General features: G+C 42.7%; 1 protein-coding gene across 1 annotated transcript; it reads right to left on the bottom strand.

Moving 5' to 3' along the window:
• Positions 1–5,312: 5,312 nt before the first annotated feature.
• On the bottom strand, positions 5,313–8,594 carry LOC134586279 (uncharacterized). Its single transcript, XM_063441764.1, has 3 exons — positions 8,303–8,594; positions 7,019–8,266; positions 5,313–5,863 (listed from the first exon to the last, which is right to left on the bottom strand). The coding sequence occupies exons 1-3, from the start codon at positions 8,592–8,594 to the stop codon at positions 5,313–5,315; spliced, it is 2,091 nt and encodes a 696-aa protein (XP_063297834.1).
• Between the last annotated feature and the right edge of the window lie 6,881 nt (positions 8,595–15,475).

The raw sequence follows: 15,475 nt of genomic DNA, 5'->3' as shown, positions 1-15,475 counted from the left end.
GGGGGGGGTGGGAGTTATGGGAAAATGGGGAATGTACTGTTAGTGCTGCTTACTGCTAGTTAGGGGTTAATGGTAAAGAAAAAGCTTAGAAAAATGCTAAATCTGTAAAAAAAAGTTTTAAGAAAGTTTAGGAAACTTTAAAAAACTTAATAAGCAAAACAAAAGTTTAAAAAATAGTTTAAAAAGTTACAAAAGGAGGCGGAGCCTGACAACCAAGGAGAGCGGACGCATGATCCAGAAGCTCCGAGCTGCAAACAACGAAAATCGGCGCATAAATAGCCATTACCACCCCCAAACGCCAACGATCATCTGTGGGAACACCTCATGGGTCGCAAACACAAAAAACACCCAGAAAAAACGGCCCTGGGGCTCACAATCGGTGAAATGTGGCAACAAGCACGCTGCCTGAGCGGAGCCAATATGGCGGCGCTCCATGGAGGCTGCTCGGACTTCTCGGATGACGGCTCAGGGGGAGCCGAAGATGATTACCTCCAAGCTCCAGACCCGACACCGAGAACGAAGTCTGGGAAAAGCACAGCAGACCCCGATACAAATTTGGTGACCACTGGGGTGCTTAAAGGACTGCTGGCGGAACTCCAGAAGAACATCCTTACGGATGTCACTGCTCTCCGGGAAGAACTACGAGGCCTCACAAGCCGCCTAACAACTCTTGAGGAAACCTCCCAGGAACAACAGCGGACCATAGCCTCGCTGCATAAAGACATCCAGGACCTGCGGCACCAAAATGCGCTGCATGAAAGAAAGTTTGCCGCCCAGGAAGACGCGAGCCGGAGGCTCAACATCAAGGTTAGGGGGATCCCGGATGGGATACCAGAGGGGGAACTGCCACGAGTGATTACCCGCATTCTACACTCTGTGTTACCCCCAGGCCCCGCCAAGGCTATTGCGCCCACAGCCATGTTCCGGATACCGAAATCCCCTAGAGCACCGCCAACAGCCACAAAAGACACCATACTGATCTTTCAGAATAGCACAGACAAAACGACGGTCCTCACCGCCCTCAAGGGAAAAACTCCCGTGCGGTTCGAGAACTCGGAGATCACCTTCTACACTGACCTGTCTCAGGGTACTCTGGCCTGGCGCAGATCTCTCCGTCCGTTCACCTCCATACTCCAACGCCATAGTATACAATATCGCTGGCGAGCCTCCACCACATTACTTGTGCAACATGACGGGAAAACGCACCAAATCCTGGGCATACAGGACGCTACCAACCTCCTACATACCTTAGGACTGCCTCGATACTCGATCTCACAAGGGGAACCCCTGACCCCCATCCCCCTGACCCACAACTGGGATCCAGCAGGAACGGCCCCATTCATACCGCGGAATACCACACCAATTTCATACGCATCTGTCACTACCTAAACAGACACGCGGGGCATGTTGCCCACCCGCAATGACACCTCCGGATCGACCCTACAGGATTACCCTCCTACCTTGCCCAGCAGACATATCTGCCTAACGGAACCATTAGCCAGACGGCCCCACAGACACCGCTCCCGATGGAGCACAGGACCTTCTTTTTTCTTTTCTTTTTTTTACATGCTTGGCCCTCACGCTCTTTCCCAAGCGGTCCCCTGGTTGGACTGACCGATGTGTCTACGTCCTAAACCGCCCGGGACACACTGCATGTCTCTCCCCTCAGGACACTGCCAGGGTTTCTACCTTCAGGGGTGACAGCATTCCACACCAACAGATCAACTATATGGGCAATGGCCGACACCGAGAAGCACAGCGAACAACTCCACACTATGGACGGCCGCTCAAACGCCAATACTAGCCCATAATATGTACATTTTATAAATGTTACAGACATCCGTGAATCTTCCCTAAGCAAATACTGATCTGTTCCATCCCTTTATTTTTATGTTTTCATTCTATTATGTTTTCACACTTATATCTCCAGCCAAGATCTCCTGATCAGGACCAAACGCAGCTTTAGCTACACAGGCAACGACATACAATTACTTATGCAACACATGAATACCCATAAATTCTTTCACCCTCTCGCAACCAATTTACAAATTTATGCTTCGCCGGCACTCAGTCACACTGAGAATAGCCGTCTCTCTTAGTCGCCAGTACAGGCAACAACACCGACACAGGCAGGACCATAGGCTCATACACTACTCATACACTACACTTTCTCTCTGCCTGTAATCAATAGTTTAGTTTGGCTACTTCTTGATCGATGTTAACGATGGAACTACAAATCCTGAAATGCCATCTGCCGACCTGGTACGCCAGCAACTAATATCAGATTTATCTCTCAAGTGTACAATATGTTTTTCCTCTTTATCTTATTTCTCATGAAACGTTCTCCCTCACCTCTATGTCTAACTTAAGTGTTAATTGCATGTTTAGCTAAATTTCATCTGGAACCTAAGTCTGTCAAATGCTCAGTAATACCCAGCCAGATTTATTATGTTTCACAACAGGGCATTTTTAGCCTGACAAAGCGTGCACCAGTGTAAAAAGGTGGCCGCCGCACCTAGAAGCTACTTATGTTAAAACGTTAACACATCTGGAGTGAGTCTCTCTGATTTAGCTCCTTTACCTCTTGATACTCTAACTATGAACCTTAACCAAAAATTGTGCTGTCACATCGAAATGAAGAGGTCAGCTTAACCTCCATCCTACACTCTAATCATAGCAATTGTCAAGCATAGGCTGACATATTTAAGCATGCTGTATAACTCCTGCTTGACTAGATTAATGTTACACCTCTTGCTTTGACTTATGTGTTATGTGTTTTGCCATAAGCTTAAGTGTACCCAACTGTGATACCCTGACTGTTGCCTCAATGCACTATGACCTCGCCTGTACCAATCAGTTCATATATGTTTCCTCATGGTAATCGCAGTTAATCTAGCAAAGATGCACCCAACTACACCTGTTATGATAGGCTACCTTTTCTTTTATATTGTAATGATAGTTAACTATCTGTGACCCACCCGTATGCGGCAGCTGGACCTAGCCTGTACTAATCAGTTCATAAGTTAATTGTTTTTAAGGTAACCACGGTGACTCTAGCAAGGTTACATTCAGTTATAATGGTTAAAATACGCCGCCTTTTCATTTTTATTGTAATGACCTTGTCGTATAGCCGAGCTAATGTTCAATATCAATATACAAAAATGTGCACTTCCTCTTGCCACTGTTCAACCTAAGTACGTTCTTAGACACGCTGTTGTGGCATTTGACATTGCTATGTAAATCATGCACAACAAAAATAAAGAATAAAAAAAAAAAAAAAAGTTACAAAAGTTTTAAAAAGTTAAAAAATACATTTAAAAACGCTCATTCCCACTACACCTGGAACAAACTAGAGAAAAAATAATCCCACGCCAATGTTCAAAATATGCCTTTTGAATTACCCCAGGGTGTATTCTTTGATAAATAGTATGTGTTTGTACGTAAGTTTAAATAACCAACCATCTAAACTACTCCAAATTGGAACAAGGACACAGCATAAAACTTCAAAGTTAGAAAAAAACTGAATGGCTGCGTCTCAAATGTGCCCCTTCAACATCCACATATACCTGGCAAAGGTACATACGGGGGTATTGCTGTACTCAGACCACATAGCTGAGCAACATATGAAGTATTATACAGTCGTAGCACACATAAGGTTTGCAAAATATACTGTGAAACTCACTTTGTGTGTCAAAAAGGCAGAGAAAAACGCTTATTACCACTACACCTGTTACAAGCTAGCGGAAAAATGATCCCACGCTAAGGTTCAAAATATGCCTTTTGAAATACCCTGGGGTGTCTACTTTAAGAAATGGTATGGCTTCATGGGGTATTTTGATTATATAGCCTGGTAAAATACTCTAAAATGGGTCATGGGCTGTCACGAACGCACCCTACTCCAATAGTGTGCGTGACGTAGTTGTGGTGGTGAAAGGGTTAAAGTACACTATTTGTCTGCACTAGACCGGAAATAATGACAAAATACCCCTTTTTAACACCACCCACACTTAAACATAATAATATAACTATTACTATCTTAACGCTGCCACCACCAAGACAATTTATAAATGGGGTGCCTTGGTCCCCCAGGTAAATCAATAATAAAACCCACCAAATATCACTTAGCACAATATCTATGTAATTACGAAAATACTAACTAGTCTCTTTAGGTAACGTGATTCTTAACCAGACAAAGGCAGAACTTAATAAATGAATGTTTATTATGAGCAAAAATGGTCACTGTGCATATAAAAATATATGGTAAACTAATTATTTACACCAACAACAGATAAAAACAAAAAGGATAAAATACAGAAGTCCTAATTACTCACTTAGGTTTTTCAAAGTACAACTTCTGTCCAGGGGGTCTCTGGCAAGGAAGGATGATGGTGACTCACTCAAAATTAGATCTTGGCCCCAAGCAAGTACACACCACCCTTCAGGATCACAGGAGATATACCCTGTGAAATTATCACACCCCACCCAGGGGCGTACCTATAGTGATTCCAAGTGACCACCTCCTTTGTTCCAGAAACAGCAAGCCAAATATAAACTTTTTGGTTTTATCTCCTCTACTGTACCTGCCACAGAAATAATAATTGCCTCTATGAATTTGTTATTGTTTTCCCATTCCATAGACATGTTGCACGCCCCACCTGCGATCAAATAGGACAGACATCACAATTCCTGTCACACGGTTTAAGTTGTGCAACTCATGTTTAGGCTTAATTAAAAGACTGGGCTTGTCCCATTCCAAATATAATAAAAATTAGGCTTTATTATTATTCTGTGGGGTAAATATGAATGTTTTTGTCCTTCCTTTGGGTATGATACTGGAGCAAAGCTAAAATTGCATTTACATTTCAAAGAGTTTTACTCAGCACTTAATGGTACAGGCCAAATGGATGAAGAGACATTCAGACTTTTCCCAAGTGTAGAACCTCACACCTTGCAGAGCCTTGATTGCTTCACATCCATATTAGTAAAACCCTTTCAACCTTGCTATGCCATCCACACTTCCCCTTCTGTCATCCAACCTCTGTGGGGGTCCCAGCTTCAAAAGATGTAACCCCTGTTGACCTCAGCAATAGCATCCTTTTGTGCCATTTACTACACAAATGACATTAAAGGATAATATTTCATAATGTAATACTAAATTATGCACCCTTGCCGTGACACCTCCCCCAAATAAGAGACGCAATGGGAGAAGGCTCACATGCCTCTACCTTGCGTATCAACACTTGTTCCTTTTTGCCTCCACCTCATACACTCATCTTTTTCATAACTCTGGTTCTCCATGAATGGGGTAGCCCTCATGTGTTCGCACACCTCCCCAAAAAGGCTTGCCCTTTGCCCCTAAGCCATAGAACAGCCATATCCACAACACGCATGCCTGATTTGCCTGTTTCCTTCTCACACTGTGCTTTGGTCACATCTCTTGGGCCGCACCCACTGCGCCCATGTAGTAGCTCTACGGGGAAGAAACCAACCAATTTCTGCAGTACTCCCCTGTAAGCACACAAAAGATGAGACAGAGGACACTCCCAGGGTACCGGCAATGTATCCACACTCCTTATCTTTTTTAGTTTGTGGTCTGCCTGCAGGGCTTGTTGCCCTTTTTGACTCTGAACCTTTGGTTCAGAATCAAAAAGTTGCTTAGAGACAGATTCCTTCTCCTGAGCTGGCTTGGGTGTATGTGTGAGATGTGATTGTGATAAGCTGACAAGGTTCCTGGTTCCCTCCATACTTTCACACAGCCCATCTGATACAGTTGCTTCAGGCACATATTGGCACACATATTCATTCAGCCCTCTGTCCCTAGAATTCTCTTCCTGCACATTGTCACATGACACCTTTGACACCCCTTGGTCAGGCACATAATGTGGTACACACTCACATAATTTCCTCTCCCAGCCAGGCCATCCTCCCACAATCTCACATAGCCCATCACTTTCTCCTGGTTCTGGCACCTGACATACTCCTGACTGACATACAGGGGAACATATCAACTCATCCTGCCCTGACTCCCAGTGGTTTGATCCACTTATGTTTTCACATGGCATCTCAAACAACCCTGGCTCTGACACAGATAGGCACACACGCTCATCTAGCCCTGCCTCCCCTTGCAGTTGTTTTTGCCCACTCACATATGGTATTGCAGGCACTCTTATTTCTGGCCCGGACTGGCATGCATGCTCATTCTGCCCTTGCTCCCAGCACAATTGCCGGCATACACCTTCACATGTTTCCATGGACACCCCTGGTTCTGGCACAGATTGACACACATTCTGCCCTCCCTCCCAGTAAAGTTGCCCTGGCCAACTTTCCCCTGTTACCACAGACACCTCTGGTTCTGGCACAGCCTGGCACACATGCTCATTCTGCCCTCACTCCCAGCACAATTGTCTGCATACATTTTCACAAGTTTCCACGGACACCCCTGGTTCTGGCACAGATTGACACACCTTCTGCCCTCCCTCCCAGAGAAGTTGCCCTGGCAAACTTTCCCCTGGTACCACAGACACCTCTGGTTCTGGCACAGCCTGGCACACATGCTCATTCTGCCCTCCCTCCCAGCACAATTGTCTGCATACATTTTCACAAGTTTCCACGGACACCCCTGGTTCTGGCACAGATTGACACACCTTCTGCCCTCCCTCCCAGAGAAGTTGCCCTGGCAAACTTTCCCCTGGTACCACAGACACCTCTGGTTCTGGCACAGCCTGGCACACATGCTCATTCTGCCCTCCCTCCCAGCACAATTGTCTGCATACATTTTCACATGTTTCCACGGACACCCCTGGTTCTGGCACAGATTGACACACCTTCTGCCCTCCCTCCCATAGAAGTTGCCCTGGCAAACTTTCACCTGTTACCACAGACACCTCTGGTTCTGGCACAGCCTGGCACACATGCTCATTCTGCCCTCCCTCCCAGCAAGGTAGTCTACGTACACTTTTACGTATTGCCCTCTGCACAGTAGGGCCCCTATGAGGCTTGGGTTTAAAACACACATTACCTTCAGGCACATACTGGGATAACAATCTACCTAAGTCAGTACCAAGTAATACATTTGCAGGGATATTCTCATCTACCCCCACATTTCTGAAACCCTTCCCCGCTCCCCAATCCAAATAAACTCGTGCCATTGGCACTACAAGCCGTATCCCCCCAATTCCTTTAACTGCTAGAGTCTTGCCAGGAATTAAGTCCTCAGTGCGCACTAGCTCTGGACGCACAAGAGTCACATCTGCCCCAGTGTCCCTGAGTCCCACAGTTACCTCTCCTCCGACTGTCACAGGTTGCAGATTCACATTGTTGCTGCCCTCTGATCTGGTTACAAACAACACAGAGGACGTTGGTTCCGAGGAGCGTCCCTCCCCAGCTGATAATGCTGGCTGCCGTTTCTCAGGGCAAGCAACACTAATGTGCCCCACTTGGTTGCAAATAAAACATCTGCGACTATCTCCTTGCGCAGAAGTGGCACTAGTTCCCCCTCTCCCTGAGGTAGGAGCTGAAACAAAGGATGGCCCGCTAGGCCTGGTGATGGGGAGTCGTGGTGGTGTGGTCCTCCAGCTGGATGTTCCCTTGGCAAAACCTCTGCTCCGGTCCACTGTTGCTCGATTGGCAGTGTGGAAATCTGCCAGCTCACCCGCCTCCAATGCCATTTTGGGGTTCCGGTCCAGCAACCATTCCTGTACATTGGCTGGGCAGAGCTGCAAAAACTGTTCTTTTATTAACAAGTCTTGAAAACTTTCCAAAGTGGTAATCTCCAGCCCTGTAGTCCACTGTCGGAATGCTGTCGCCAGGTGCCCCACCACTGCTGCATAACTTTCTGTGGGATGCTTTTGCAAAGTCCTGAATTTCTTTCGGTACACCTCAGGAGTAAGGTTGTACCGTTTTTGCAAGGCAGCCTTAATCACATCATAGTCCTGGTCAAATTCTGCTGGAAGCGTAGCAAATGCTTCCAGTGCAGGACCTCTGAGACCAGGGGTGAGGTATTTTGCCCACTTGTCCTTTGGTAGCTGGTACTGCCTGCAAACCTTTTCAAAACTGCGCAGGAAAACATCCAAATCACCATCTTTGTCCAAAGTTGGAACGTTCTCTGCACGTGGTTTGGGTGCAGAAGAGTCTCTGGAATTAATACTTATAGGGGAGGCAGTCAACCTCTCCAACTCAGCCATTTTTAGCTCATGCTCTCTGGCAGCTTGGCGCTCCGCGGCCTCTCTCTCAGCTTGCCGCTCTGCAGCCTCTCTCTCCCTCTCAGCTTGGCGCTCTCTCTCAGCTTGGCGCTCTCTCTCACCCTCCTGATATTTAAGGATAAGCTGCAGATTTTGGTTTGTATCTGCTGAGTCCACATATTTCAACACAGTTTGCAAGTACAAATCCAAAGGATCTCCAGATCTCGGTACATCATTGACAAAAGCTGCAGGTATCTCCTCTGCAGTGTTTGAGGCATCATTTTGCACCGCTTGTTGCATATCATAGTCCACCAGTGCTTGTAATAGTTCCTCTTTTGTTTTTCCCCGACAGGGGATAGATCTCTCCCGGCAAAGCTGGTCTAGCACTGCCTTGGACTGCGCCTGGTACTCCATTTGGTAAATAAAAGATAGCAAAGAAAAAACAGAGAGGGGGGGGGGGCTGTTGAGGTGTAAATATATTATATATGCACTGAGTTCAGCCTTTGGAAATTGAGACACAATTTCTTTTAGTGCCTGGATTAACCAACAAATCCAGCAACACTAAAATCTGGTATAAAAAGATGAAAAATCTTTTAGTTATCCCACCGCTATGCCACCAATTTGTCACGAACGCACCCTACTCCAAGAGTGTGCGTGACGTAGTTGTGGTGGTGAAAGGGTTAAAGTACACTATTTGTCTGCACTAGACCGGAAATAATGACAAAATACCCCTTTTTAACACCACCCACACTTAAACATAATAATATAACTATTACTATCTTAACGCTGCCACCACCAAGACAATTTATAAATGGGGTGCCTTGGTCCCCCAGGTAAATCAATAATAAAACCCACCAAATATTACTTAGCACAATATCTATGTAATTACGAAAATACTAACTAGTCTCTTTAGGTAACGTGATTCTTAACCAGACAAAGGCAGAACTTAATAAATGAATGTTTATTATGAGCAAAAATGGTCACAGTGCATATAAAAATATATGGTAAACAAATTATTTACACCAACAACAGAAAAACAAAAAGGATAAAATACAGAAGTCCTAATTACTCACTTAGGTTTTTCAAAGTACAACTTCTGTCCAGGGGGTCTCTGGCAAGGAAGGATGATGGTGACTCACTCAAAATTATATCTTGGCCCCAAGCAAGTACACACCACCCTTCAGGATCACAGGAGATATACCCTGTGGAATTATCACACCCCACCCAGGGGCGTACCTATAGTGATTCCAAGTGACCACCTCCTTTGTTCCAGAAACAGCAAGCCAAATATAAACTTTTTGGTTTTATCTCCTCTACTGTACCTGCCACAGAAATAATAATTGCCTCTATGAATTTGTTTTCCCATTCCATAGACATGTTGCACGCCCCACCTGCGATCCAATAGGACAGACATCACAATTCCTGTCACACGGTTTAAGTTGTGCAACTCATGTTTAGGCTTAATTAAAAGACTGGGCTTGTCCCATTCCAAATATAATAAAAATTAGGCTTTATTATTATTCTGTGGGGTAAATATGAATGTTTTTGTCCTTCCTTTGGGTATGATACTGGAGCAAAGCTAAAATTGCATTTACATTTCAAAGAGTTTTACTCAGCACTTAATGGTACAGGCCAAATGGATGAAGAGACATTCAGACTTTTCCCAAGTGTAGAACCTCACACCTTGCAGAGCCTTGATTGCTTCACATCCATATTAGTAAAACCCTTTCAACCTTGCTATGCCATCCACACTTCCCCTTCTGTCATCCAACCTCTGTGGGGGTCCCAGCTTCAAAAGATGTAACCCCTGTTGACCTCAGCAATAGCATCCTTTTGTGCCATTTACTACACAAATGGCATTAAAGGATAATATTTCATAATGTAATACTAAATTATGCACCCTTGCCGTGACATGGGCACAGTGTAAATATTTAAAGTTTGAAAAAAATGGAATGACTGTGTCCCAAATGTGTCCCAAACATGACTTTTGAAATACCCTGATGTGTCTACTTTAAGAAATGGTAGGCCTTTGTGGGGTAGTTTGAATTTAAAACCTGCGAAGATGCTTGGAAATTGCACATAGGCCCAGCGTCAAAATTCAAAGTTCGGTAAAAACTTATATGGTTTGGTCTCCTATATGGCACTGTAGCTTCACGAAATAGTGCCAAAGACTATTTACTATTTACCACATACTTTGGCATATATTGGTGGAAAAATGAGGGCATTCTAAGGCACAATATGCACCTGATGAGATACCCTGGAGTGTCTACTTTTACAAATGGTAGGCCTTTGTGGGGTTTTTTGAACAGTCAAACTACTATAATACCCCAAATGGAAGCATGGGCTCATTAAATCCGTCTCTCAAAATTCGACTGTGAGTACTGAAAAGGACAGGTCTCCTATATGGCACTGTAGCTTCACGAAATAGTGCAAAAGACATACAATGGGGGTACCGTTGTACTCATCAGAAGTAACTGAACACATAAACTTTGTACAGAAATAGCACACACCAACTTTACAAAATACACATGAGAAGTTCTTTGTTATAAGTTTGTGTGCCAAAAGCCCCAAAAAACACAATTTTACTCCAATATTTAGCAGAGGTTGGCGGTAAAATGGCTACGTAGAAAGTGTCAAAACAACCTTAAGTAAATAGCCTGTGGTGTCTACTTTATATAAATATATACTTTTGTGTGGCGATTTTGTTTTCTTTTATGGCTTTTAAGCTTACAAGACAAACATACCAAATTCTAAAATCGCTCCACATTAAAAGTTTATTTTACTCCTTGTGCTTTGTGACCTGTAACTACGAAAAAAAACTTAAAATCCCAGACACATTATATATTCTGTAAATCAAAACAACTAAATGAATTCATTTTTAATTACTTTCCTTAATCTGCACTAATTGTGCACAGATTATTATTGCAAAAGCTGTAAAAAAAACTCAAACTTTTTCATTTTTTTGGCATTTTTCTGTATTTTTTTTATAATAAATAAGCATTTATGTATATATATGTTACATCAAATTAAAGCCCTTTCTGTCCTTTAAAAAATGGTATATAATATGCGTCGGTGCAATAAATTAGTAAAATGCAAATTGTAGTTGAACGCAAACAGCAAAAAAGGCCGTTGTCATTAAGTGAAAGACAAGCTTCCGAAGCTCTGTCCTTAAGTGGTTAATAAATCCATAAAACACATATATAAAAATTACATATCTCAAAACGATTTTATTTTCAACTTTATTAAATACAATTATTAAAATCAAAGTCAATATTGATTAAGCCAATCCTCTGGACCCCTCTCACACACACTACATCCTCACACACACAGCATCCCTCACACAAACATACTACACACCTTACACAAACACACTACACCCCCCCACACACACACAGTAGCCCTCGCACAAACATACTGCACCCCCACACACAGCACCCCTAACATAGACCAAACCCTTCACATAAACACACTGCACCCCCAAACACACACACAAACACTCTTCACCCTTCACACACACACACACTACACCCTCTCATACACACACAGAACCCTTAACACAAACACACACCACCCTTCACACACTGCATCCCTCACTCACACACACTCTGCACACTTCACACACACACTGCATGCCACACACAATGCAGCCCTCACACACACTGCGCCTCTCACACACACACACACTACACCCCTCTCACATACACACACACACTGCGAGTAGCAACATTATCAATACCAGCTAACATCACACCAAAGAGAAGCAGTTTTAGCCATTAGGCATAAGCCTTAGACATTAGGAGTGCGTTAATTAAATGTTTTACCAAATACAGCAGGCTAATTTTTAGGTTGATAATTTTGTATGGCCCATAAATTATGTTTTCAATATCCAAATGGCCCTCGGCAGATACAAGGTTACCCACCCCTGACTAAGAGCAATGGAAACAGCCCAGTCTTTGCATGTAAGACCAGGGAAAGAGGTGGCAATCTTTTTTTCTATTAGGACCCAGCAAATAAGTGAAAAAAAGCTCCAGTGCTACTCATAACAAAAAGCTCCAGTGCTACTCATAACAACCCCAAAATAAAACAGAATTGATAAAATATTTATAAAGTGCCAACAAATTTTGCAGTGCTGATATTCACTCAGAACAGCAAAAACAGTCTTTGTACATGATCCCAGCAAAGAGGTGACAAACACACCCCTAAAAGCAAAAAGAGAATGAAAGCTGTTGACTCAGATCAGGCCCACCAGAACTTGGATCAACAAGGAGATTCCAGCAACATCATTTTTACCAGAGGGCAGTCTTCATGTCAGTATATATGGTTACATCAATACATGTCATTGGCTGTACATTTTTTCTAACTGAAGCTTAACACCAAAATTACTAAACATAAGATACACCTTAACATTTGACATAATAAAAATCGATGGACAGGTCTGACAATCTAATCAATTTAGCCACAAAACCGTCTATCATAGTTATCTTTAGACACACACGTCTTCAGACTTTCACCTCCCTATTGCATTCCAAGTACAAGCAGAACTATAGACGGAAAGTAGGTCAAAGTTTATCAAATAATATAAATGTCCCTCTTATTAGAAATCACATACTGATGAATAGAGACCAGCCAATATATCTCTATTATTTTTATTTATTTTTTTACATTCTTTATTTTGTCTAATACCAAATCAATGTAGCACTCTCAAATTGGATGATTTATTGCCTCTTATGTTCTACAAAATAATAGCAGAAAAAAAAACATAGTGCAGATTATCTGATGGAATAATACAATATTGTTTATGGGTATATGGTAACAAACTCACATTTACCAGAGACCTATCATCCCTGGCTCTGGGTTTGAAGTGCTTCAATGAAGAGGGATAACTCCCACAGCACGATATTCAAATAGATGCTTTAAGGTAATGCATATATTGGAGTATGTACAGGTATTTCGATAAAAGCAGGAGATAAGAAGAGAGGCAAGGACCTCCAATTGTGCAAAAACACACTTATAAATATATACAAATATTTTGTACAAAAGATTGTGCAAATTAGAACCAAAAAACTGTACTTAGCTTTCCCACTTTGGAATATACTTTTAAACTTGTATCGCCATTCCAATAAAGATCTTAAAACAAGGGGAAATACACAATCATAGGACAGTATGTTTGAATATTAGATATATAAAATATAAGCAAATACACTCACAAGGATAGAGCAATTTAGTCTGCTCTTAATTTTGATGGCATCTTGTGCAATATATGCAAACTGGAAGCTGTGGTGAAGGTTGCAATCTTTATTAACACTTTCAAGATTAAAAACTGTTTGTTCGACTGTACCTTAATTCTTTACTCCTCCACTTTTTCGTGATGTGTTGGTTTGTAGGCTCTCCTGGTCTAGCGCTGGCTTTGCAGGACACTGAGTGCCGAAACTGTCTCTCACAATCACCACTTCCAGGAGGCGGGTCTTACGGCCGTTGAGCGTGACAATGTGATTTTTCAACCTTCACCACAGCTTCCAGTTTGCATATATTGTACAAGATGCCATCAATGTTCAGAGCAGACTAAATTGCTCTATCCTTGTGAGTGTTTTTGTTCATATTTTATATATCTGATATTTAAACATACTGTCCTATGATTGTGTATTTCCCCTTTTTTTGAGATCTATATTGGAATGCCAATATAAGTTTAAAAGTATATTCCAAAGTGGGAAAGCTAAGTACAGTTTTTGGTTCTAATTTGCACAATCTATTGTACAAAATATTTGTATATATTTATAAGTGTGTTTTTGCACAAATGCACTTGGTCACTTTTTGCTATATAATATTGCACATAGTATCCTCACTTATTTTATAACTATTTTGGTCTTAAAGGCACAGCGCACTTTAATTTTTTGGTTGTATATAGTTACACGTGATTGAGCTTTTTCACTGTATATAGTGCTGCTTATTACATAAGTTTATTACTATCAATTGTTTCAGCACCATAATATTACTTGTGTGTTTTTTAGTATAAGAACCTCCAATTGAATAATATCTTGGTACTTTTATTAGTATAAAGGATTAAAAACTCTTACTTATGTATTGGTGGGTGTAACGGAGCTTCCTGTACCTCGGTTGGGTATTGTGACGGACCACTGGCTTTCCGACCGAGTACCTCCACCAATCTATGCTCCTAGTGCTTGCCAAGTACTCCAAGCACTCCACCAGACACCATAAGCACTGCAGACCCCACTTCCAGCGATGCAGCTGCGCCGGGGTCTCGCCGTCCTCCACCCACCCTGGACCCAAGGCCAGGATCCAGCTTCCAGTGGGTAGACCTAAACTATTCCAGAGAGCGCAGCAGAAACAAGCTCTTACAAGAGCTTATACACAGGGGAGTATTGTGATTATAGCAATTCCCAAGAGTAGAGTTATCCCATCCCCCAAACATGAGCCAAGAAGGGGTCAAGCAGATCTGTTTAATGTAAGCAAGCATTCACAATTTATACAATTCCTCAGGCCAGGGGCACACCCCCTGGACCTGATGGTACACAGGCACACAATACATAATACAATACATATAAAGATACATAACTCTTATAATACAATGTTTAACCTATATGTCCAACATATCCCCAGATAACTTGGACAGATAGTGTGGCCAGTCTATCTTCTCCTCTAGCCTGGAGATAATTGGCTTAAGTTGCTGTGGTAACTTATTTATCTACAGGTACAGGAAATATCTCTAAGTCAGAAACTGTTACAAAAACCACATAAAAATACATGTCTTATAATACAATGTTTAACCTATTTGTCCAACATATCCCCAGACAGCTTGGATCTGAGCGCTCAATATGTCCAATGTTAAAAGTGCCCTATAGCAGTGCTCCCCAACCTTTTTATCGCCGCGGACCGGTAAACGTTTGATAATTTTTCCGTGGCCCGCTTGTTTTGATTTAATAAGACAAAAAAAAAAACCAAACAGTCACATATATTAAAAAAACACGCAGACACATACATAGTCAGAAAATCACAAACACAGTCACATAAAGACATAGACTCAAAATTGTGTGTATGTGTGTGTGAGCGGTGCAGTGTGTATGTGAGGGTGGCAGTGTGTGTGAGAGTTGCAGTGTGTGTGTGGGGGGCAGTGTTTGTGGGGCAGTGTGTGTAGTGTGTGTATGGGGGCAATGTTTGTGGGTCAGTGTGTGCAGTGTGTCTATGGGGGCAGTGTTTGCAGGGCAGTGTGTGTAGTGTGTGTATGGGGGCAGTGTTTGTGGGGCAGTGTGTGTAGTGTGTGTATGGGGCAATGTGTG

This window comes from Pelobates fuscus, chromosome 2 (assembly GCF_036172605.1).
Source record: "Pelobates fuscus isolate aPelFus1 chromosome 2, aPelFus1.pri, whole genome shotgun sequence".
NCBI lineage: Eukaryota > Metazoa > Chordata > Amphibia > Anura > Pelobatidae > Pelobates > Pelobates fuscus.
Note: the sequence above shows the minus strand (reverse complement) of the source record. Positions and strands in the feature narration are given on the sequence as shown.